Here is a 22,326-nt window from a genome sequence, read left to right on the forward strand (position 1 = left end):
CCGCTGGGAGCAGGCACTGCGCGGGGCAGCCGCGGACGGTCCCGGCAGCCCGCACGCCGCCGCGGGGGCCTCGAAGCGCGGCGCAGCCATGCCGAAGTCGAAACGGGACCGCAAAGGTGAGCGCCCTCCTCCTCCTCCTCCTTCTTCTCCTTCTCCTTCGCTCCTCAGCCCCGCCCGCGCTCTAACGCGGCTCATCTGCTCTTCTCCCGGCAGTCTCCCTGACGCGGACACCCAGGAAGGGGTTGGAAGCCAAGCAGGCGCTGATTACCGAGGTAAGTGCGGCACGGCCCGGCCCGGTCCGGCCCTACCCCGCGCTCCGCTCCCCGGTCCCGGCTAACCCCTGCCTTGCAGCTGCGGCGATGTGTGGACACCTACAAGTACATCTTTATCTTCTCCGTTGCCAACATGAGGAACAACAAGCTGAAGGACGTGCGGAACGCCTGGAAGCATAGCAGGTGAGCTGAGATGACGGCGGGCGGCGGCTGCTGCCCTAGCGGCGATGGCGGCCCGGGGGCTGATTGCAGTCTCCTTCTCCTGGCCCAGGATCTTCTTCGGGAAGAACAAAGTGATGATGGTGGCGCTGGGACGTGAGCCGAGCAGCGAGTACAAGGAAAATCTACATAAGGTAGGGGCTGGGGGTTAGTCTGTGTGTCCTAAAGCTCTGCCTCACGGAAAACAGAGTTGTTTTAGAATCGTAGAATCAGTCAGGGGTGGAAGGGAGCACAAGGAGCAGCCAGTTCCAACTCCCCTGTCGTGGGCAGGGACATCCTACCCTAGATCAAGCTGGCCAGAGCCTCAAACACCCCTAGAGATGGGGCCACAACCACTTCCCTGGGCAACCCACTCCAGCCTCTCACCACTGTCATGCTCAACAACTTCCTCCCCATCTCCAGTCTGACTCTCCCCACCTCCAGCTTTGCTCCATTCCCCCCTGCCCTGCCACTCCCTGATAGCCTAAAAAGTCCCTCATCAGCTTTTTTGTAGCCCCCTTCAGATACTAAAAGGCCACAAGAAGGTCACCTGGGAGCCTCCTCTTCTCCAGCCTGCACAGCCCCAACTCTTTCAGTCTGTGCTCATAGAAGAGGTGCTGCAGCCCTCTGAGCATCCTCGTGGCCTTTAGGACCACAGAGTTCCAACCATTAACCCAGCACTGCCAGAGCACCACTAAACCATGGCCTTCAGCACCACATCTCCACAGCTTTGAAACTACTCCAGGGATGGAGACTCCACCACTGCCTTGAGCAGACTCTTCTAGGTCTTGACAACCGTTTGGGAAAGAAACTGTTCTTTGTATTCAACCTAACTCTCCCCTAGGGCAACTTGAAGCCATTTCCTTTTGTCCTGTGAGTTATTCCTTGAGAGAAGAGACCAACCCCACCTGGCTGTAAGAGAGCCAGAAGGTCTTCCTTCAGCCTCCTTTTCTCCTGTGTTGCTAGTGTGCCACAGATAGGCTCTTTCTTGCAGGTCAGCAAGCACCTGAGAGGTGAAGTTGGCCTCCTCTTCACTAACCGCACCAAGGATGAGGTGGATGAGTAAGTACCCATCTGTCACACTTCTGGGTTCAGACTTCAAACTGCTGAGCAGCCTTTCTGCTCAACTACTTCACTTGCTGTTCCTCTTAAAACACTGATCTTGTTCTGTTGGGTCTTTCTCTTGCCACCCTCCAGAGACAGTTTGAAACTTCCTGCAGGCTCCCTGTCTTAGCCCACAGGCTGTTGGTTCTACATCTAAAGCCTTTGTTAACCTTCTCAGGTGGTTCTCCAAATTCAGAGAGGTGGACTTTGCCCGTGCAGGGAACAAGGCAACATACACAGTGAGCCTGGACATGGGGCCCTTGGAGCAGTTCCCCCACTCCATGGAGCCTCAGCTACGGCAGCTGGGATTGCCTACAGCCTTAAAGAAAGGTATGTGCAGGGGCCACAGAGGAACACTTGCTGGGTCTTGTCCGTGCAGATGAGATCTCTTACTGTGATTGTTAAATAGTGGAGGAGAATTTAGCCTAGGAGAAGACACAGTAGACAGCATTCTCCTTCTTCAGTATATGCTTTTAGGATCAGAGAATTGCTTCAGTTGAAAAGATCAAGTTAAATCATTCTCTGTCTCTGCCAGGGCTGGGATTAAACCATGGCCCTCAGCACTATATCTCTATGGCTTTGAAGCTCCTCCAGGGATGAATATTCAACCAGCTCCCTGGGCAGCCTGTTGCAGTCTTTGAGAAACCTTTTAGTGAAGATGTTTCTTCTAATGTCCAACCTAAACCTCCCCAGGTGCAGTTTGAGGCTATTTCCTCTCATCCTACTACTTGTTATTTGAGAGAAGACACCAACCCCCACTTGGCTCCAGCCTCCTTTCAGGGAGTTGTAGAGAGCCAGAAGGTCTCCCCTCAGCTTCCTCTTTTCCAGACTAAACAACCTCATTGCACCATTCTTCCCAAACTGCTGTTAAAAGCCAAGTAAACAACCAGCTTTGTACATGGTCTGGTTGATTGGAGAGGGCTGGATGATAGGTTGGAGCGGATGAGCTTGGAGGTCTCTTCCAACCTGCTTGATTCTGTGATAAGATTCCAGCCTTGCTCAGTGTAAACACTGAGGTCCAGCCTCACCTGGAGCAGAAACCTGTCACTTCTGAATGCTCTCACCCAGCTTCTTGGGGTGCACACTAATACTGGCCCTTGGTAGCTGATGTTTGAGGGAGTCTGAGCTCAGGCTTATCTACTGTCAGCCTATTCCAAGAGCTTCTGTTCCCGCAGGAGTGGTGACGCTGCTTTCCGATTACCAAGTGTGTAAAGAAGGAGATGTTCTCACCCCTGAGCAAGCTCGTGTCCTGGTGAGTAATCTTGTGATGCAGCACCTCTGCGAGCTCCTCTTTCCCCTGAGACAAATCAATTAACTGCTGGGTTTAATGAGGCTGGAGGGGACAAGTTCTCAGTGAAGGTGAGCAGTCAGTGGGGTGCAGCAAACACCCTTGCATGTCCCTAAATATATGGACAGGCTGAAGCATGTCCAGAGAAGGGCCCCCTCAATTCAGGAGAGATGTTGAGGTGCTGGAGCGTGTCCAGAGAAGGGCAACAAAGCTGGTGAGGGGCCTGGAACACAAACCCTATGAGGAGAGGCTGAGGGAGCTGGGGGTGTGCAGCCTGCAGCAGAGGAGGCTCAGGGGTGACCTCATTGCTGTCTACAACTACCTGAAGGGACATTTTAGCCAGGTAGGGGGTGGCCTCTTCTCCCAAGCAACCAGCAATAGAACAAGGGGACACAGTCTCAAGCTGTGCTAGGGGAGGTCTAGGCTGGATGTTAGGAGGAACTTCTTCACAGAGGGAGTGATTGGCATTGGAATGGGATGCCCAGGGAGGTGGTGGAGGCACCGTCCCTGGAAGTCTTCAAGAGGAGACTGGATGAGGCACTTAGTGCCATGGTCTAGTTGACTGGATAGGGCTGGGTGCTAGGTTGGACTGGATGAGCTTGGAGGTCTCTTCCAACCTGGTTGATTCTATGATTCTATGAGCAGAAGGCTGGAGCACCTCTCCTACAAAGACAGACTGAGGGAGTTGGGGCTGTTCAGTCTGGAGAGAAGAAGGCTCCAAGGAGACCTTATTATGGCCTTGCAGTATCTGAAGGGGGCTACAAGAAGGCTGGGGAGGGACTTTTTAGGGTGCCAGGTAGCAATAAGATAAATGGGAACGGAGCAAAACTAAAAGTGGGGAGATTCAGATTGGATGTTAGTAAGAAGTTCTTCACCATGAGGGTAGGGAGACACTAGAACAGGCTGTAGAAGCCTCATCCTTGGAGGTTAAGGCCAGACTGGATCTGGCTCTGAGCAACCTGATCTAGTGTGAGGTGTCCCTGCTCATTGCAGAGGGGCTGGAACTGGATGATCCTTGAGGTCCCTTCAAGCCCTGACAATTCTGTGATTCTAAGGCGAGTGCTGAAACTGGAGCAGTTATTTTCACTCTTGCTTTGCTGCAGTCCCCAGCTGGAAGTGATATTTACCAAATACCTGGAAATTACTAGAAATCTGGAAGTAATATTTACACCAAAAAAAAACAAGGGGCTGCCAGGCTGGCTGTGGAGGGAGAGAGTGAAGCAGGAATGATGGATTTGGGTCCTTTTTCCTAGAAACTCTTTGGCTATGAGATGGCAGAGTTTAAAGTCACCATCAAATTTCTATGGAATTCCGAGACTGGAGACTTCCAGAAGCTTGTGGGAGGCAAAAAGGAGGAGGAAGAGGACGAGGAGGAGGAAGAAGAGGACAACGATGACGACGACAGCAATGAGGACTAGCAGCAGTCCCTGTGCTTGGACACCAGTTTACTTTAGAGACAAACTGAGGAGGAGGTTTCCCTTCTCCATTTGCACCAGGATAAGGACCATCAGCCCCTGACAGCTTTTCAGAAGATGAGCTAATGCTGGGATTTGTTTTATACATAAATCTAGCTGTAAAATGTCAGATGGTTGTCATTGCTGCCTGTTGCTGTTTGAGAACCCTGGGATCTGAGGAAGTGCCACCTCAAACATGACAGCTAAGCAGAAATGTGTGTCAGTGTAACAAAATAACCCTGACCCTGGGGAAGGTGCTGAAGGTTTGGGTCTTCTCTTCTGATAGCAGCTTCAGAAGGAGCTCATAACTACCCATAAACTGGCTGGCCTCTCTCTGCACAGTTAAAAGGCAGGGTCTGTGCTAGGAGGTACTTTATTTGAGATCATACTGAAGCACAACTGGTGCCTTCACTCAGTGCTGATTTAATGGTGTGGACACATTACCTAAGTGTGCTATCTAGAGCTGATGGCCCATGAGGGGTAGAGGAGTAAGGCAGGGTCCAGCACAGCAAGTGCTGACAGCTGTAGTGGATCCTACAAAGCTTCATTAATACAGGGCTGGGGGGAGGAAATCACAATCCTATTTGTACAGGAATGAAGGGGACAGTAGGGTGAGTGCTTCTCCCATGCTTGGAGATAATGTGCTCCATTGCTCACCCCATACCTCTTTGCTCACCCCTGCCCCAGGCTCTAGCGGAAGTAGTTGGGGCAGTCATGTGCAGTCAGGTTCCAGGCTTTGTCAAATGCCTCCACCACAGCTGGCAGCAGGGGACCCTCCTCACTGCAGTCAAGGTTCTGCTCTAGCTGCTCCAGGTTGGACATCCCAACGATCACTGCATCTCCAAGAGAACCCTGCAAAGCATAAGAGGAGTCGCTGAGCCTAAAAGAAAAGCAGTTCAGCTCCCCAGCTTGCACAGGCTAAGCTTTGAATGTTACTTTGCAGTAAAGGACACCAGTAACTCATGGATGTTTGGGCAAAGTTCTGCTCACACAAACATCTCCCAAGTCATGCTAAGCTCCTCAAAAAGCTGCCAATTCCTGCTTTGCTAGGGGCTACAGGAATGGTTCTGGTGAGATAGGGAACAGAAGCATTCATTTCTCAGTCAGATGAAAAGAGAAGCCATCAGCTTGCAGGGAAGTTGTCTGAGAAACCAAGAGCCCAGCACCTGAAGAGCACCTACAAGAAAGCCAGGAAGGGACCTTTTACAAGGGCTTGTATTGAGAGGATGAGAAGGAATGGATGAAAGGTGGAAGGGGGGAGATTTAAACTGGAGATAAGGAAGAAATTCTTTAGAGTGAGGATGGGGAGACACTGAAACAGGTTGCCCAGGGAAGCTGTGGATGCCCCCTCTCTGGAGGTGTTCAAGGCCAGGTTAGATGAGATCTTGAGCAACCTGGGCTAGCAGAAGGTGTCCCTGGCAGAGGGTTGGAACTCAATATTTTTAAAGCCCCTTCTATAGTTCTCACTGGCACTTAAAATCTTTCACTGCTTCCAGTCCTGTGAACTCAGGATACCATGGGTCAAACGCAGAGCTGACTTGCTCGGACAGTCTGGCAGAGTGCACAGCAACACTCATTCTGGAAGGTCACGAGCCCATTGGACATGCAGATTAAACAACCACTTGTACACAGCTATTTCCCTCTGTGTGCCACCACAGCTGCCCAGTTCTTGTGCAGGCTGCTGGCTGTGGGCACGCTGGGCTCTCACCTGCAGTTTGGAGTGATGGTACAGCCAACGCAAAGCAGCAGAGGTCAGGCTCGGTGCACTGGAGCCATAAGCATCTTTCAGAGCTCTTTCTACTAAGTCGATGCCTTGGAAATTGTGTTTTTTCCAGTACCTGCAAGAAGAGAAATCACTCTCATTGCTTTGGGACTCCCAGTGAAGCATACATCTACATTCCAGTCAAGTACAGAAGTCTTTCAGTGACAGCTTTTCGTGACCTCTGAGGACTTCTGTCATCCCCCACTGTCAGCCGAGAGGAAGCTGAGCCTGCAAAGCTCAGTCACAAGCCACAGACTCAGTCACATGAGCAGACATCATCACTGCCCAAGCTCTGGTCAGTTTTGCTTCCCCTTAACCCATTATTAGTGTGTGCTTTTTTATTCATCCATCCCTACCACATCTCCCTGCTCATCTTCCACCTCCTGTTTCTGTACCTGTTTCTGTAGGCTTGAGCCCAGTCGTTCCCAAAAAACCTTCCTGTGGGCTGTGTCTCTTTGTCTTCATACTTGTACTTGCCAGTCAACAGCCCTCCTGCAAAGAGCCAGCAGCACCATCAGCAATGGGGTGGCTCTGCTACAGCCTCCAATTGGCATGGTTTTGCCTCCAAAATCTCACCCTTGCTCCCTCCCATACCTGCCAGTGGGTTGTAGGCATAGAAGCGCAGTCCATAGTACCTCAGGCATGGGAAGAGCTCAGCTTCGACCTGGCGAGTGGTGGCATTGTACATGCCCTGCAGAGAGGTGAGACACAAAGGGTGTCACAGAATGGTAGGGGCTGGAAGGGACCTCTGGAGATCATTGAGACCAATCCATCTGTGCCAAGGCAGAGTCACCTAGAGAAGGTCACACAGGAACACATCCAGGCGGGTTTTGAATGTCTCCAGAGATGGAGACTCCACCACTCTACCTCTCTGGGCAGCCTGTTCCAGTGCTCCACCACCCTCAAATTAAAAGTCTCTCCTCATGTTTAGATGGAACTTGCTGTAGTCAAGTTTGTGTCCATTGCCTCTTGTCCTGTCACTGGACACCACTGACTAAGACCAGTGCTAGCCTGCTGACAACCACCCATTAAGTATTGATCAGCACTGATGAGATCTTCCCTTAGTCTGCTCTTCTCCAGGTTAAAAAGCTTCAATTCTCTCAGCGTTTCCTCATCAGAGAGATGTTCCAGTCCCCTGAGCATCTTCATAGCCCTTTGTCAAACACCAGCTTGTGACAGCAAGCAGGAGCACCTGGAACAGCCTTTTCCCCCAGCCTTCTCAACAATTCTATCCATGAAAGTGGCCTCAGGTCACAAAAGGTTATCAGCTGCTTAGGAACAGACTTCCTAAAGAATTGCACATGCTGCAAAAACTTGGAAGTTCCATGGCAAGGGAGTCACTAACTCAAGCACCAAACACAGATTCAGCTGTTTCTGAGAAGTGACCTCACACTTCTAATCATATGTGTCCTGAAAGGGCTTCCCAGACTTCCCACAGCAGCTTCCCCTTCTCTATCCAGCACGCAGGAGGCCGATTCAAGATTGGGAGCTCCCAGATCCTTCCCCACAGTGCCTGTCCACTGCTGCTCTGATCTGAACCCTCACATTCTTTGGATTTGATTCATGTCACCCTTCACAAAAGCCTTGCCAGACCATGCCAACCCTCACCTGGTAAACAGTTGGCATCACCCAGTTGTTGTATTTGCAGATGGTGCAGATTTCTGCCACCTCCCATGCCGCATAGTTTGATAGACCAAGTTCTTTAAACTTTCCCTGCAGAAGAATAAAAGGCTGTTCAGTTCCAGGTATTTAATTTGTACTTAGTGCAAGATGCAGGTGGTGAAAAGGTTATTCACTGAATATTAGTTGAGTTCTCTGCTCTCCTCTTCTAGGTGGCTGTGAATTCCAAGACCTGACTCAAGGAAATATTTCCCCTGGTTTATGTTAAGTGGCACCACTGAGTGGATGCCATTCAGGAATGCTTCACCCATTACCACCACTGATCTTAGTCACTTATCACAGCTGAAAGCAAAGTTCACATGTTCCCATGTTTGCAAGAGCTTTTGAGAACAAAGTGCACCACGTGAACACACAACAGAGTCCCAGCTCCATGGCTCTACTTTGGTCATCTCTGTCCCCTCTTCCTAGTGTTGAGCAAACCCAGTGCTGCACAAGGGCACAAGCAGCCCTGCTTTAAAAAGGTGGTGGGGAGGAGATCAAGAGATGGTCTAGGCTTGGATTTCCCACTTTACTTCTTTGTGCAGCTCGTTGCAGGCACGCAGTGTCTCCTCCACTGGGGTGTCATGGTCAGGGGCATGGAGGTAGAAGAGCTCCACACTCTTCCTCTTCAGCCTCTCCAAGGATGTGTGCAGCTGCGATCGCACACTGTCGGGCTTCAGCGTCTTCCCGTCCCAGGGGTTGGCTTTAGTGGCAACTTCCACTGGCAATGAGAAAGAAAGAATGAGCAGGGACATTTCCAGTTTCAGGAAGGGAAAGGGGATAAGGAGCATAGAATCATAGAATGGTTTGGGTTGGAAGAGACCTCAAAGCTCAGCCAGTTCCAACCCCCTGCCATAGGCAGGGACACCGCCCACGAGAACAGGTCACTCAAGGCCTCATCCAACCTGGTACTGAACACCTCCAGGGAGGTTGTGGAGCACAGAATGTGATCAAAGATAACAATCTGTGCTTCTGTGCTCCACAACATCCCTGGGGAACCTGTGCCAGTGTCTCACCACCCTCTGTAAAGAACTCTTTCCTAACATCCAGCTTGAATCTCCCCTCTGCCAGTTTAAACCCATTACCCTACATCCTGTCATTACCAGACCTTGTCAAGAGTCCCTCCCCAGCCTTCAAATACTAGAAGGCCACTATAAGGTCCCCTAAAACCTCCTCTTCTCCAGGCTGCAGAGCCCCAGCTCTGTCTGAGCTGTTCCAGGCAGAGCCCTTCTCAGCAACCATGTCAGCCTTGTGCTTAGGGACTGTGGGTCTGCCCTGGAGAGCCCTTCTCCTCAAGGCACTAGCATGGGACTGCCTTCCCCTCAGGGCTGCTGTCAGACTGGTCAGGAAGACCTTTTTTCCCCCTCAGGAAAGAGACCTAGAGACTATCTTTCTCCTCAGGGAACAGACTTAGGGGAAAGCTCTTTTCCATAGGGGCAATGTCAGCACAGCAGGGAAGACCTCCTCGGGGAATAGGTCTAGAGGAAGTCCCTTCTCCTGGACCTGCTGGGGAAGATCCTTCTCAGACAGTGGGCCTGGGGAAAAAACCTTTTCCTCAGGGACCTTGCCAGCCTGGCAGGAAAGACTTTTTCTTTTCTCCCATGGAAGCAACATAGGGAAGACCTTTCTCCTCAGGGATGAAGCTTGAGAGGGAGCCCTTCTGCTCAGGGACAGTGTCAGCAGCCTGGCAGGGAAAAGCCTTCTCCACAGAAGACCCTTCTCAGGAAACAGACCCAGGGAAGCCTCTTCTCCCTATGGAACAGCCCCAGGGACACCCCTTCTCCTCATGGAACAGACCCAAGGAAGCCTCTTCTCCCTGTGGAACAGACACGGAGAAGCCTCTCCTCCTCATGGAACAGGCCCAGGGAAGCCTCTTCTCCCTAAGGAACAAACCCAGGGAAGCCTCTCCTCCTCATGGAACAGGCCCAGGGAAGCCTCTTCTCCCTAAGGAACAGACCCAAGGAAGCCTCTCCTTCCTAGGGAACAGACCCGGGGAAGCCTCTTCTCCCTAAGGAACAAACCCAGGGAAGCCTCTTCTCCCTATGGAACAGACATGGGGAAGCCTCTTCTCCTCATGGAACAGGCCCCGGGAAGCCTCCCTATGGAACAGACCCAGGGAAGCTTCTCCTCATGGAACAGACCCAGGGAAGCCTCTCCTCATGGAACAGACCCAGGGAAGCCTCTCCTCATGGAACAGACCCAGGGAAGTCTCTCCTCATGGAACAGCCCCAGGGAAGTCTCTTCTCCCTATGGAACAGACCCAGGGAAGCCTCTCCTCATGGAACAGCCCTGGGGAAGCCTCTTCTCCCTATGGAACAGACCCAGGGAAGCCTCTCCTCATGGAACAGCCCCGGGGAAGCCTCTTCTCCCTATGGAACAGACCCAGGGAAGCCTCTCCTCATGGAACAGGCCCAGGGAAGCCTCTTCTCCCTATGGAACAGACCCAGGGAAGCCTCTCCTCATGGAACAGACCCAGGGAAGCCTCTCCTCCTGTGCTAGTTTGAAGCAAGCTGGAATGTTTTGGTAACAGAACTAGATAACGGGCAGTGAAATGAAAAACAATTGTGTCTACTTCTCTCACAGTTATGCTGAGAACTCTGGGAAGAAGAAAGTCTTATTCTCCATTTTGTTTCTCACTCTTGCTTTTGCCTTAGACCTAGTCACATCTCATTAACCCTGCTCCTACTAACCTTGCTCCCTAACCTCTTGGCTGCACCTCTTTTCTTCCTGAGAACTGGGGTAAGGTTGAGAGGGCCGGGGGGAGGTGTTGGGGTGGTTTGAGAGCCCCTCCTGGGGACTCAGGTTTCTGGGAGGGGAGTTGTGCTTTTGTATTGTTTATCCTTTGTATATTTCTGTATATAATTGTATATAACTGTATATATTGTAAATAGCTGCTTGTAAATTCTGCTTGCTGTAAATAAATTGCTTCATCTATATTCCCAGGATCCGTCTGAGTTAGCTGGGGCAAATTCAAAGTGTGGGGGGGGGCGGGGTAACCCCCAAACCATCACATTTTTTAATTGGCGCCCAACGTGGGGCCAAACTGCTAAGGAAGTCTTCGAGAAAGGTAACAAAATCATTGACATTCTGTTGCAAGCAGGTTTTGCCATTAAGAGAGACAAGGTCAAAGGACCTGCCAGAGAAATTCAGTTTCTGGGAGTGCGGTGGCAGGATGGTCGCCGTTACATCCCTCAGGATGTGATCAACAAAGTCTCTACCATGGCAGTTCCCACCAGTAAGAAGGACACACTTTCTTTTCTTGGTGTGGTGGGATTTTGGAGACTGCACATTCCTGGTTTCAGTCAGATTGTCAAACCTCTGCATGATGTGACTCGTAAGAGAAACAATTTCGAGTGGGGACCTGAACAACAAGCAGCCTTTGATCAAATTAAGCGAGAAGTAGTCCATGCAGTGGGCTTAGGACCTGTGAGATCTGGTCCAGACATTAAAAACATTCTGTACACGGCTGCCAGTGACAATGGTCCAACTTGGAGTCTTTGGCAGAGAGCTCCAAATGAGACTCGTGGTCGTCCACTTGGTTTCTGGGGACGTTGTTACAGAGGTTCAGAGACAAATTACACTGCAACTGAGAAAGAGATTCTAGCAGCCTATGAGGGAGTGAAAGCAGCTTCTGAAGTGATTGGAACTGAGTCACAATTGCTTTTAGCTCCTAGACTGCCAGTTCTTAACTGGATGTTCAAGGGCAAAGGTTCATCACTACATCATGCCACAGATGCAACCTGGTCTAAATGGATGGCTTTGATAACCCAACGAGCACGAATGGGTAATCTTGACCGACCTGGTCTGGTGGAGGTGATCACCAACTGGCCGGAAGGACCAGACTGTTCCAAACCTCCGGAGGAGAAAATAACTCGTGCTGAGGAAGCTCCTCCCTATGGTGATCTCTCTGATGAGGAAAAGAACTATGCTTTGTTCACAGATGGTTCCTGTCGTCTTGTTGGGAACAAGCGAATATGGAAGTCAGCGGTTTGGAGTCCAACCAGGAGAGTTACCGAAACGAAAGATGGAGAAGGAGAATCCAGTCAGTTCGCTGAGGTAAAAGCTGTTCAACTTGCTCTTGATGTGGCTGAACGTGAGAATTGGCCTATCCTTTACCTCTACACCGACTCGTGGATGGTAGCCAATGCTCTATGGGGTTGGCTAAAGGACTGGAAGAAGAATGGTTGGCAGAGGAAAGGAAAGCCTATTTGGTGTGCTGATCTATGGCAGGACATTGATGCACGGCTGGAGAGAACTCCAGTGAAGGTGCGGCACGTAGACGCACACATGCCTAAGAGCAGAGCCAATGAGGAACATCACCACAATCAGAAGGCAGATCAAGCTGCTAAGATTGATCAAGTTGATACCAACTCTGAACTTGACATTGACCTTGATTGGAAACACCGAGGTGAGCTGTTCTTAGCTCGGTGGGCCCATGACTCATCTGGACATCAAGGCAGAGATGGAACATACCGATGGGCTCGTGATAGGTCAATTGACTTGTCCATGGACGCTATCACCCAAGTCATCTATGACTGTGACATTTGTGCTGCTATTAAGCAGGCTAAGCGAATCAAGCCCTTATGGTATGGTGAGAGATGGTCAAAGTACAAGTATGGTGAAGCCTGGCAGATTGACTACATCACTTTACCTCGATCTCGTTCTGGCAAGCAGTATGTGCTGACGATGGTAGAAGCCAGCACTGGATGGTTGGAAACCTATCCAGTTCCACATGCTACTGCACGTAACACCATTGTTGGTTTGGAGAGACAGATCTTGTGGAGACATGGAACTCCAGAAAGAATCGAGTCAGACAATGGTACTCATTTCAAGAACAATCTTGTGAAAAACTGGGCCAAAGAGCATGGTATTGAATGGATCTATCACATACCCTACTATGCACCAGCTTCAGGGAAGATTGAACGCTACAACGGTTTGCTGAAAACCACCCTAAAAGCCATGGGGGGTGGAACTCTGAAAAACTGGGACAAACATTTAGCACAAGCTACTTGGTTGGTAAATAGTAGAGGTTCAGTAAACAGAGCAGGACCTGCACAATCAGATTTAGTCCAAACAGTAGACGGTGATAAAGTTCCTGTTGTACGTGAGAAGAATCTGTTAGGGAAAACTGTTTGGGTATTTTCTCCTTTGGGCGAAGAGAAACCTGTCCGAGGGGTGGTTTCTGCTGAAGGTCCTGGTCATACATACTGGGTAATGCAGGAGAATGGTGAAATCCAGTGTATTCCACAGAGAAATTTAACCTTAGCTGAGAGAGTTTAAATTCAAGCTGTTAGGAGTTTTCTGTTCTAGGTAACATCGGCGCCCAACACTGAGAAAAATCTACAGTATGTGAGCACGAACCCAATATCACCTGGGAGTCCCTGTTCTGAGCTTTTGAATCACCTACATCTGATTGAAGTGTGAACTGAACTTGTATATATTGTTTTAGATGTAAATATTGGTTTAGATTAGATTGGATAATTCTCAGCGATACTCTGAGCGAAGTAGACAAGGGGTGGATTGTGCTAGTTTGAAGCAAGCTGGAATGTTTTGGTAACAGAACTAGATAACGGGCAGTGAAATGAAAAACAATTGTGTCTACTTCTCTCACAGTTATGCTGAGAACTCTGGGAAGAAGAAAGTCTTATTCTCCATTTTGTTTCTCACTCTTGCTTTTGCCTTAGACCTAGTCACATCTCATTAACCCTGCTCCTACTAACCTTGCTCCCTAACCTCTTGGCTGCACCTCTTTTCTTCCTGAGAACTGGGGTAAGGTTGAGAGGGCCGGGGGGAGGTGTTGGGGTGGTTTGAGAGCCCCTCCTGGGGACTCAGGTTTCTGGGAGGGGAGTTGTGCTTTTGTATTGTTTATCCTTTGTATATTTCTGTATATAATTGTATATAACTGTATATATTGTAAATAGCTGCTTGTAAATTCTGCTTGCTGTAAATAAATTGCTTCATCTATATTCCCAGGATCCGTCTGAGTTAGCTGGGGCAAATTCAAAGTGTGGGGGGGGCGGGGTAACCCCCAAACCATCACACCTCCCTATGGAACAGACACGGGGAAGTCTCTCCTCCCTGTGGAACAGACCCAGGGAAGCTTCTCCTCATGGAACAGGCCCAGGGAAGCCTCTCCTCATGGAACAGACCCAGGGAAGCCTCTCCTCATGGAACAGACCCAGGGAAGCCTCTCCTCCCTATGGAACAGACACGGGGAAGCCTCTCCTCATGGAACAGCCCCGGGGAAGCCCCTTCTCCTCAAGGCCCAGGTCTGAGCAAACTCCTTTCCCCTCATTCCCGCCGTCAACCTGACAAAGCTCCTTCCCACCCCCCCCCCCCCCCCCCACCCCCCACACCCCCAGCTCCCAGGGTCGTACCGGGCTCGGTGCCAGCAGCCAGCAGCGCGCCCAGGATTTTCTCGGACTCTCCCCCCGCGTACATATAAGCGGTGTCGAGGAGGCGATAGCCACGCCGGAGGAAAGCGCGGAGAAGGGCGGCGCTGGCCTCAGGCCCTGCCCGGCGACCCATTTCCATCGTCCCCAGCACCACACCGGGACGGACTCCCCCCGGTACCGCCATCGCCGCTGCCGCCATCGCCGCTGCCGCCGCCGGCTCTGCGCATGCGTAGAACACGGGGGGGGGGAAGCGCCCTGTGGGCGCTTCCCCCCCCCCGCGTTCTGCGCATGCGCAGAGCCGGCGGCAACGGTTCCGTCCTGTACCCTCCGCAGTCGGCTCCCTACAACAGGCAAGTTTGAGGTAAAAACGGCAAGTTTGAGGTAAAAACAAGAAGTTTCGGGGAAAAGCAGATCAGTTAACGCCCGAAAAGGAACTTGCCGAAGGAGCGGCTCGTTTCGTCGTTCCTCCCTCAGAAGCCAAACGCCGCCAACCCCTCCCGACTCGGCCGCCGGGAACGGAGGGGGGGGGGGGAAGGAAAGCGGCGAAGTTTTCTGACAGAACAAGTCGGGGTTCGGGAGGAAAAGAGCCAAGCTGCTGGGCGAACGGTTGGTTTTGAGCAGGAAAAGAGGCGAGTTTGTGAGAAAAGTGATTTTGGGGGGGGAGGAAAACTGCCGAGCTGCTGAGCGAACGCAGCCGATCTGCGGAGGCGACTTGGGGGCGGCTTTTTGGGAGCTGCGAGGTAAAAAACCCCCACCGAAAACAAAGGCGGTTTGTGGAAAAGTGGATTTGCAAAGCCGAAGACGAAGCTCCGAAAGGCTGCCAGCGAGAGGTGAGTCGCTGATCTGGGAGGCTGGGTTTGAATTTTGGTTATTTTCTTTCTTTCTTTCTTCGAGGGAAAGGATTCTGCCTGGCTGCCAGGCTTCCTGCGCGGCTTATCACAGTATCTATCACAGTATCATCAGGGTTGGAAGAGACCTCACAGATCATCAAGTCCAACCCTTTAGCACAGAGCTCAAGGCCAGACCATGGCACCAAGTGCCACGTCCAGTCCTGCCTTGAACAGCTCCAGGGACGGCGACTCCACCACCTCCCCGGGCAGCCCACTCCAGTGCCCAATGACTCTCTCAGGGAAGAACTTTCTCCTCACCTCCAGCCTAAATCTCCCCTGGCACAGCCTGAGGCTGTGTCCTCTCGTTCTGGTGCTGGCCACCTGAGAGAAGAGAGCAACCTCCTCCTGGCCACAACCTCCCCTCAGGTAGTTGCAGACAGCAATAAGGTCTGCCCTGAGCCTCCTCTTCTCCAGGCTAACCAATCCCAGCTCCCTCAGCCCCTCCTCGTAGGGCTGTGCTCAAGGCCTCTCCCCAGCCTTGTCGCCCTTCTCTGGACACGCTCAAGCATCCCACACCGCAGGCAAAATTAAGGTCTGTTGCCCGATGATGAGGGGTTTTTAACACCAGCCAGGGGGGCCATGAGTCTGTTGCTAATATAGATCTGTTTTCCCTCGCCTTTACATCGTTCCTGTGTTTTTTTCCCCCTCCAGTGTTCTCCCAACAGTTTGCCTGCCGGACGCTGACAGACATTCCTCGCTGGAGCCAAGCGCCAGAGGCCATGGGCACAGGGAGCTGGAGGCGTCTTCCCCCTGGGAATCTTTTTGACTGTCCCAATGGATCCCAATGGGTGATGGATACGTTCCATGAGTGTGCCCAGGACGGCCGGGACATGGCCAGCATCATCCTGGGTCTGCTTTCCATCCTCTGCTTTGCAGCTGCATCTTTTCCGTAAGGATCTCTCCCCAAACACTTCCCCTGAGACAAGTCAAATTCCAAGCACAAGCTTGGTTGAATCCTCCCAGTGAAAGCAATCTGGGCTTGGAAAAATTGGGTTTAACTGGAAGGAGAGGGAGCAGGCAGTCCAACCCCGGCACCTTGCTTGTTAATACATTGTTATTGTTGAGCTTGGCAGCTGTAATAGCCCACGTACGCCAACTGCAATGCAGTCAGTGCAGGTCAGACACGCAGAAAGAATGTTTCCAGCAGCCCTGGGCTTCTTGGAAGTGCTGGGACAGCAGTGGCAGAGGGAGACATGGAGGGGTGGTGCATTTCGTAACCAGAGAGGTGGTTTCTGCAAGTGCTGTTTCTCCTCGCTGCTTTCTGTCCCCAGCACGAGGGACAGATCACAAGGGCTTGAGCCAAAGGGGTTGCTGCAAGCAGCCAGTGGGTCACAGGAGTTCCTGCAGGGGTCAGTTTGCAGCGGAGCAGGTGGCTTTGCCAAAGCAGGTCTCTGCTTTTCCAGCCCTCTCGGGTGGAGACTGTGAAATGATCCAGGCAAGAGTGTCAGGGGAAGCTGGGAGTGACTCCCAGGTAGCACTGAACCATCAAGGATTTATGTCTCTGCCCAATTCTCTCGCTCTCTCTGCAGGCAGTTTTACCAAGCCTGCAAAACAGGCATTATGGACCAGGCTCTCTCCATATACTTCCTACTGGGATGGCTGGGTGGAGACCTCCTAAACCTCATTGGTTCCTTTCTGGCTGATCAGCTGCCTCTGCAGGTACTGACTGAAGTCATGGGGCTGGGTCAGCTCTCAAATACTCCCAACTCCAGGGCAGGAGGATGGGATGGGTGCTGCTTAATTCAGCACTGGGATCCAGTGACTTAGCCCTGGAATGCTCCCTTCTCTCTCAGGGGTGTTGCCTCATCTCAGCCATCAGCTGGAGCTGTGCTGCAGGCAGGACTGATCTGTCCTTCTCCCCACAGGTTTACACAGCTATTTACTACGTGCTGGCAGACCTGGTGATGCTCTCTCTCTACTGCTACTACAAAGTGAAGAACAGGGGTGGATGTGAGTTGGGGTTACGTAAGCAGTGTGCTCCCCTTGGTGTATCTTTGGAGCTGGCTTGTTCTTGGCTGTGCAGCCAGGAGGGGAAGGAATCCCTGAGGGATATGCCTTGGGGCAGAGATGCTTTGCTGCAGCTGTTAGATGCCTCTTACTGCTTGATGGGTTCTTAGGTAATCTGAGCATCTAAGATAGCTACTAGGCATGCCTTCAGCATCTGCAAACTGCCATTTGCAGTGCTGAGATTGAAAATAAACCCCTTGGGAGCTGCATAAAGGGCAGAAAGAAATTTCTTACCAGAATTTGTGAGGTGACTCCATCTTGGAGCTGGAAACCACAACTCAGGCCACAGCTTTAAGGGCTGTTTTGAGGTCTGCACTCCTCTTGCAATTACTGGAGAAGTTTCTCCCAATTCACATGGAGTGGAAAGAGGAATCAAATGTTGTGGAAAGAGGAATCTGAGCAGTTCTTGCAAGGCTGAAACAGCAAGAGGAAATCCACCTTTTTAACATTGAAGCTTTCTGTGAGCTACAAGCAAGGAATCCCTCAGGACCTCGATAGCTATGGAACTTATTAAAGGCCTTTGAAGGTATTGAGCCAGCTGACACTTGGCCCATTGACTACAAACAGTTCTGTTGGTGCTGGAGAGCTTCTTTATACCACATAACACAGGTCTTGCTTGGCCTGGCAGGGATTTGAACATGCTCTGTCTTGAGTTGGGATGGTCAAAAGCTTTTAGACAGGATTTTTCAGAGCTCTAAACCCAAGGAAACTGGAGTGCTTTCATTTGCTGAGATAGGGGCAGCTTCCTCCCTGATAGCTCACAATTGCCCTTATCACTGCCAGATAAAACGCCCACAGCATAGCCCCAGTCACTTCTGCTGGCTATCCCACCACAGAGATAAGAGACAACTCAAAGATCTCAGTACTCAGAGGGGATCCTGGCACTCACATGATCCTTTTCTTGTCCAGCTGGCTGAATATCACCCGTTGTATGCTCAAGTGGCCAAGAAGGCCACCAGCAGCCTGGTCTGCATCAGCAGTGGTATGGCAATCAGCAGTGGTATGGCCAGCAGCACTGGGGCAGGGATTATCCCCCTCCCTGTACTGATGAGGACACACCTTGAGTTCAGGCTTGGGCCTCTTACTCCGAGAAAGACACCGAGGGGCTGGAGCAATTCCAGAGAAGAGTGAGGAATCTGGTGAAAGGTCTGGAGAACAGGGCTGGGGAGAAGCAGCTGAGGGACCTGAGGTTGTTGCGCCTGAGGGGAGATCTCACTGCTCTCTACAACTCACTGAAAGGAGTTTGGAGTGAGGCAGGGGTTGGTCTCATCTCTCTTCTCCTTAGTGTCAAGCGATAGAGCAAGAGGAAATGGCCTGAAATTGTGGCAAGGGAGAGTTAGGTTGGACAGGAAGAATTTCTTCGCTGCAAGAGTGGTCATGGATTGGAACAGGCTGCCCAGGGAGGTGGTGGAGTCCCCATCCCTGGAAGTGTTCAAGAAATGTGCAGCCATGGCACGTGGGGATATGTTTCCATGGCCATGGTGGGACTGGATGATCTTGGAAGGCTTTTCCAACCTGAGCAATTGCCTGATTCTGTGGTTCAAAGCTGCTGGGCTGTGCTGCAGGAGCCCTCCCTCACCAAGCTCTGCTTGATTCCCTGCAGCCACGGCCCCGATCAATGCAGCCTTCGGCTTCCTTTCCCTGGGCACGCTGTCGACTGTCTCCTTCCTGGGCAGAGGTGGTGCCGTGGCACAGGACTCACTAACGTTTAAAGGGAGGTCTCTTCTGTCTGCCCACGCAGACGAGCTGGGGTTGAAGGTGAGCTGGTTCCTAAATCTGGGTGATGAGGGAAGAGAAGATGAAGCAACCAGCAGAGTAGGCATATCCTGCTGGACCAGTGCTCAGTGGGGTGAGGGACAGATGAGGAGATCAGAGGCTGGGCTTGGCCCTGCTGTTGCTCTGCACAGAGCTGAGCACCTGCAAGCACCTCCTTGCCTTGCAGCCTTTTAACAGGAGTGAGATCATCGGCTTCACCATCGGCTCCATCTCCTCTGTGCTGTACCTCTGCTCCAGACTGCCCCAGATCTACACCAACGTGAGTGTCACAGCAGAGCGGGGCAGCATGGGGATCCCTGGGGCCCTGACCTTTCAAACCAGGGGATCATCTGTGCCTCTTTGCACAGACTTGCCAGGTCTCCACCTCTGATCATCTGTTTTTCTGCTCCAAAACCTGATTCCATTTTCTCCCCTCCCTGTAACAGGCCAGCGTTTGGAGGGTGAAGGCTTTTGTTTTGTCGTTCTTTACGAGCACAAGGGGAACTAAAAGGCTCTGAGCTTTGAGTCACCACCTCCATTCTTTATTTGGGGAGATGGGTGACTAATGACTGCTTACTAGTGACACTTTGGAGAGCTGCACCCAAGCTCCCCTCTGTGGCCCCTCTTCTTCTAGTACAAGAGGAAATCCACCGTTGGAGTCTCCTACTCCCTCTTTGCCCTGGTGATGTTGGGGAACTTACTTTATGGCCTCAGCGTCCTCCTGAAGAACCCTGAACCAGGGCAAGGTGAAGGTGACTACGTCCTGCACCACTTGCCCTGGCTGGTGGGCAGCCTGGGGGTCCTGTCCCTCGATGTGGTTGTATCCTTTCCCTCCAGGATCCAGTCCCAGCAGCAGGAGTTTGCAGGGAGTCATCCTTTCTTGGGGCACAAGTGGGTGGGTTGATGCTACTCAGCAGTTGCTTCTGAGCTGTGCTTGCCAGGGAGTAATTTATTGGCTGTTTCAAGGGGCTTTTTTTCTACAAGGGGCAACAGACACAGGAGGTTCCAGCTCAATGTGAGCAAAAACTTCTTTACTGGGAGGGTGCTGGAGCCGTGGAGCAGGCTGCCCAGAGAGACTGTGGAGTCTCCTTCCCTGGAGACTTTCAAGACCCATCTGGATATATTCCTGTGTGACCTGCCCTTGGTCATCCTGTTTTGGCAGGGGGATTGGACACAATCTCCAGAGATCCCTTCCTACCATTCTGTAATTGGTCCAGACCCTTGGTTGCCTTCAGCTCTTTACCTTGCTCCCACCCCTCCTGGCACAAGCAGCCTTTTGCCAGGTGCTGAGGCCAAACACCTCAGAGATCTGCTGTTGCTTGCATGAAGCCTTAACTTCTGCTCAGATCTCCTTCCAGTTCCTTGCTTATCGGAGAGGAAGCCACAGCAGCCATGAAGAGAGGGAAGCTCTCCTGGAGAGCTGACCAAGCAGAGAGGGCAGGGTGAAGCAGACAAGAAACCTGGGCTTAATGCCAGGCAAGCCAGCCCCTCCATCCTGCTGGCCCCAGGGAGAAGTGGGCAGCATGTTGTGCTGCTGAGACACCGAGGTGGCAGAAGATGCTGCTGAGACCCCTCCTGCCTCTTTGGTATTATCCCAGTGATGCTATTGGGATAAACACAGAATTATTGGATACCTCAGAAGCTGCTCTTTGCTGCTCTTGCACCCCACAACTGAGCTTCATCAGCTTCACCTGTGTCTCTCAAGTGTGACCTGGAGCTTCCTCGGTGCTATCAGATGTGGGAAGAGCCTGAGGAGCTGCAGGCAGGGGACAGAGGTGACCAACCTGCCAAAACCACAAGCATTCATTTCTGTGGGCCTCATGTCCCCACTACTGAGCTGTTGCTGGAAGGTATAGCAGTGCCTGGAACTAGTTCAGAAAAGGAGCAGCCTAACCAAAGAACTGTTTAATTAGCACAGCTCACACCTATAAAACAAGTCCTTGTCCCACCTGCCTCCTTTGGGTTTATGTTGGATGGCAGGAGCTCCTGCCTCATCCTTGATGCAGCTCACAATCCCCACTTCTCTGGCTGCTTTTTTGCCTCACACCTTTTAACTTTCTGGCCCTCTAGGAAAAGTGGCTCTGTGCCTCTCAGAGTCCCCCAGGCAGAAGGCACTGCCTCTGCTTGCTCTGGTTTTCAGTCCTGCTCCCTCTCTCATTGATGAATTTATCTCCAGCACTGATGAATTTATCTCCAGCACTGATGAATTCATCCTCCTCACAGCCCTGGCACAGTGTTTCCTTGATGGCAGAAGGAGCAGGAGCAGCAGTGGTTTGGGACAAGTCCTACTCCAAGTTTGTGGGTGGGCAGGGGAGCACTGTGGTGTACCCACAACTTGGCTGCTTCAGCCCAGCATGTGCTAAGCTACTTCTGCTGGGGAGAAGCAATTGAATCTGACTGGGACAGCAAGAAGAAAGTCAGCAAAAGCTTGGAGGTCCCTCAGGAAGTGCTGACACAACTTGTCCTTTAAAAACAAGAAGCTGCTCTTCCCTGCAGTCATCCTTAAGCTCTTTCTGCTCCCCTTTTCCTCACTGCCCCCCAACACAGCACCCTGCTCTGTGCCCTTTTGGCTTTAGCTGTGTCATCACTCATTTACAGCTCCTCAGCCACTTCCATTTCCCAGTCTTTGTTGCTAAGCCATTTCTTTCCTGAAAGAAAAATTCAGGCTCTTTGACCCCCTCACTCACTTGGTTGCCTTTTTCTCTCCTTTAATTCCCAGCTTTCATGGTGGATGAGGCTGCTTACCTCTTTCCCTGTTCTCAAGCCAGCAGGATGTCCTCTTTCCTTAGGAATCACAGAAAGACAATCCATAGCCAGTGCTAATCCATGAGAGATTCCTCACAAGGCAGAGAGCACAGCTCCTTAGCCCTCAACACCCAGGGGCTGGGGTTTACTAAAGTGGGGAGGGCAGGGGGATGGGATTGGATTGGGCACAGCTGCCTTGAGGAAAATAAGGCTCAGGACACAACTGTCAGCAGCTTTTCTTAAAGCAACAGAAACAGCTTCTAGTATAAGGAGATGTAGGTAGGTAGATAGTGTGCCAGCAGCCAGCTAGGTGGTGGTAGATGGAAATTGGTGTTGCAAAGAGGCTCTTGCTGAGATGACCACCCCCACCAAGGCTGTAACAGCCCTGTCCCCAGAAGAACCCCCAAAGGAAGCTTTTACCGAGGTGTTAAACCAGAAAAGGCACCATTTGTCCCTAAATGTGACTCAGTGCTGCTGGAGTGGCATTCATCAGGCAGCTACTCCCTGCTGGGAAAGGCAGAGCCCTGCACACCCCAGTGCATTAAATTCATCATAGACACTTCTGGGTTTGAGCTGAGAATGAGTCCTTTTGGCTGGAGAAGACCTTTAAGATCATCCACTCCAACCATTATCTAACCCCACTAAAGCTGGGGCTAAACCATGGTCCTCAGCACCACTTCTCTGTGGCTTTGAAACCACTCGAGATGGGGATTCACCCACACCCCTGGGGAGCCTGTTCCATACTATTGCTGAGCCAAGCCAGGATGCTGGTGGCCTTCTTGGCCACCTGGGCACAC

At 51.6% G+C, this 22,326-nt stretch overlaps 3 protein-coding genes and 1 long non-coding RNA gene across 4 annotated transcripts; 2 read left to right on the top strand and 2 right to left on the bottom strand.

Annotated features, from left to right (window-relative positions):
• The first annotated feature begins 33 nt into the window (after positions 1-33).
• MRTO4 (MRT4 homolog, ribosome maturation factor) lies at positions 34-4,446 on the top strand. The gene is made up of 8 exons (XM_064172025.1): positions 34-116; positions 214-272; positions 352-455; positions 544-625; positions 1,465-1,532; positions 1,753-1,904; positions 2,750-2,826; positions 4,116-4,446. Exons 1-8 carry the CDS (start codon positions 89-91, stop codon positions 4,278-4,280), a joined length of 735 nt encoding a protein of 244 aa, XP_064028095.1. The 5' UTR covers positions 34-88; the 3' UTR covers positions 4,281-4,446.
• On the bottom strand, positions 4,287-14,340 carry AKR7A2 (aldo-keto reductase family 7 member A2). The gene is made up of 7 exons (XM_064172027.1): positions 14,115-14,340; positions 8,271-8,458; positions 7,687-7,791; positions 6,673-6,769; positions 6,474-6,570; positions 6,025-6,154; positions 4,287-5,168 (listed from the first exon to the last, which is right to left on the bottom strand). The coding sequence occupies exons 1-7, from the start codon at positions 14,329-14,331 to the stop codon at positions 5,007-5,009; spliced, it is 996 nt and encodes a 331-aa protein (XP_064028097.1). The 5' UTR covers positions 14,332-14,340; the 3' UTR covers positions 4,287-5,006.
• Positions 14,341-14,881: 541 nt separating this feature from the next.
• Positions 14,882-20,425, top strand: SLC66A1 (solute carrier family 66 member 1). Its single transcript, XM_064172028.1, has 8 exons — positions 14,882-14,962; positions 15,674-15,911; positions 16,552-16,681; positions 16,888-16,972; positions 18,633-18,787; positions 18,972-19,064; positions 19,419-19,604; positions 20,131-20,425. Exons 2-8 carry the CDS (start codon positions 15,742-15,744, stop codon positions 20,206-20,208), a joined length of 897 nt encoding a protein of 298 aa, XP_064028098.1. The 5' UTR covers positions 14,882-14,962; positions 15,674-15,741; the 3' UTR covers positions 20,209-20,425.
• LOC135190563 (uncharacterized) lies at positions 15,995-17,351 on the bottom strand. Its single transcript, XR_010308564.1, has 2 exons — positions 17,264-17,351; positions 15,995-16,441 (listed from the first exon to the last, which is right to left on the bottom strand). It is a non-coding gene; the product is annotated as an uncharacterized LOC135190563 (long non-coding RNA).
• Positions 20,426-22,326: the final 1,901 nt, after the last annotated feature.

The sequence above is a fragment of the Pogoniulus pusillus genome, chromosome 36 (genome assembly GCF_015220805.1).
Source record: "Pogoniulus pusillus isolate bPogPus1 chromosome 36, bPogPus1.pri, whole genome shotgun sequence".
Classification (NCBI taxonomy): Eukaryota; Metazoa; Chordata; class Aves; order Piciformes; family Lybiidae; genus Pogoniulus; species Pogoniulus pusillus.

Bases quoted from the DNA above. Each gene is read 5' to 3' on its own strand.
- SLC66A1 (XM_064172028.1), top strand. From the start codon at position 15,742: ATGGGCACAGGGAGCTGGAGGCGTCTTCCCCCTGGGAATCTTTTTGAC. The intron at 16,682-16,887 runs GTACTGACTGAA...TTCTCCCCACAG, and splicing joins CTGATCAGCTGCCTCTGCAG to GTTTACACAGCTATTTACTA. The intron at 19,605-20,130 runs GTATCCTTTCCC...ACTTCTGCTCAG, and splicing joins TCCTGTCCCTCGATGTGGTT to ATCTCCTTCCAGTTCCTTGC.
- AKR7A2 (XM_064172027.1), bottom strand. From the start codon at position 14,331: ATGGCGGCAGCGGCGATGGCGGTACCGGGGGGAGTCCGTCCCGGTGTG. The intron at 7,792-8,270 runs GTAAAGTGGGAA...ATTCTTCTGCAG, and splicing joins GCAACGAGCTGCACAAAGAA to GGAAAGTTTAAAGAACTTGG. The intron at 6,770-7,686 runs GTGAGGGTTGGC...ACCTCTCTGCAG, and splicing joins TGATGCCAACTGTTTACCAG to GGCATGTACAATGCCACCAC.
- MRTO4 (XM_064172025.1), top strand. From the start codon at position 89: ATGCCGAAGTCGAAACGGGACCGCAAAG. The intron at 626-1,464 runs GTAGGGGCTGGG...TCTTTCTTGCAG, and splicing joins ACAAGGAAAATCTACATAAG to GTCAGCAAGCACCTGAGAGG. The intron at 1,533-1,752 runs GTAAGTACCCAT...TAACCTTCTCAG, and splicing joins ACCAAGGATGAGGTGGATGA to GTGGTTCTCCAAATTCAGAG.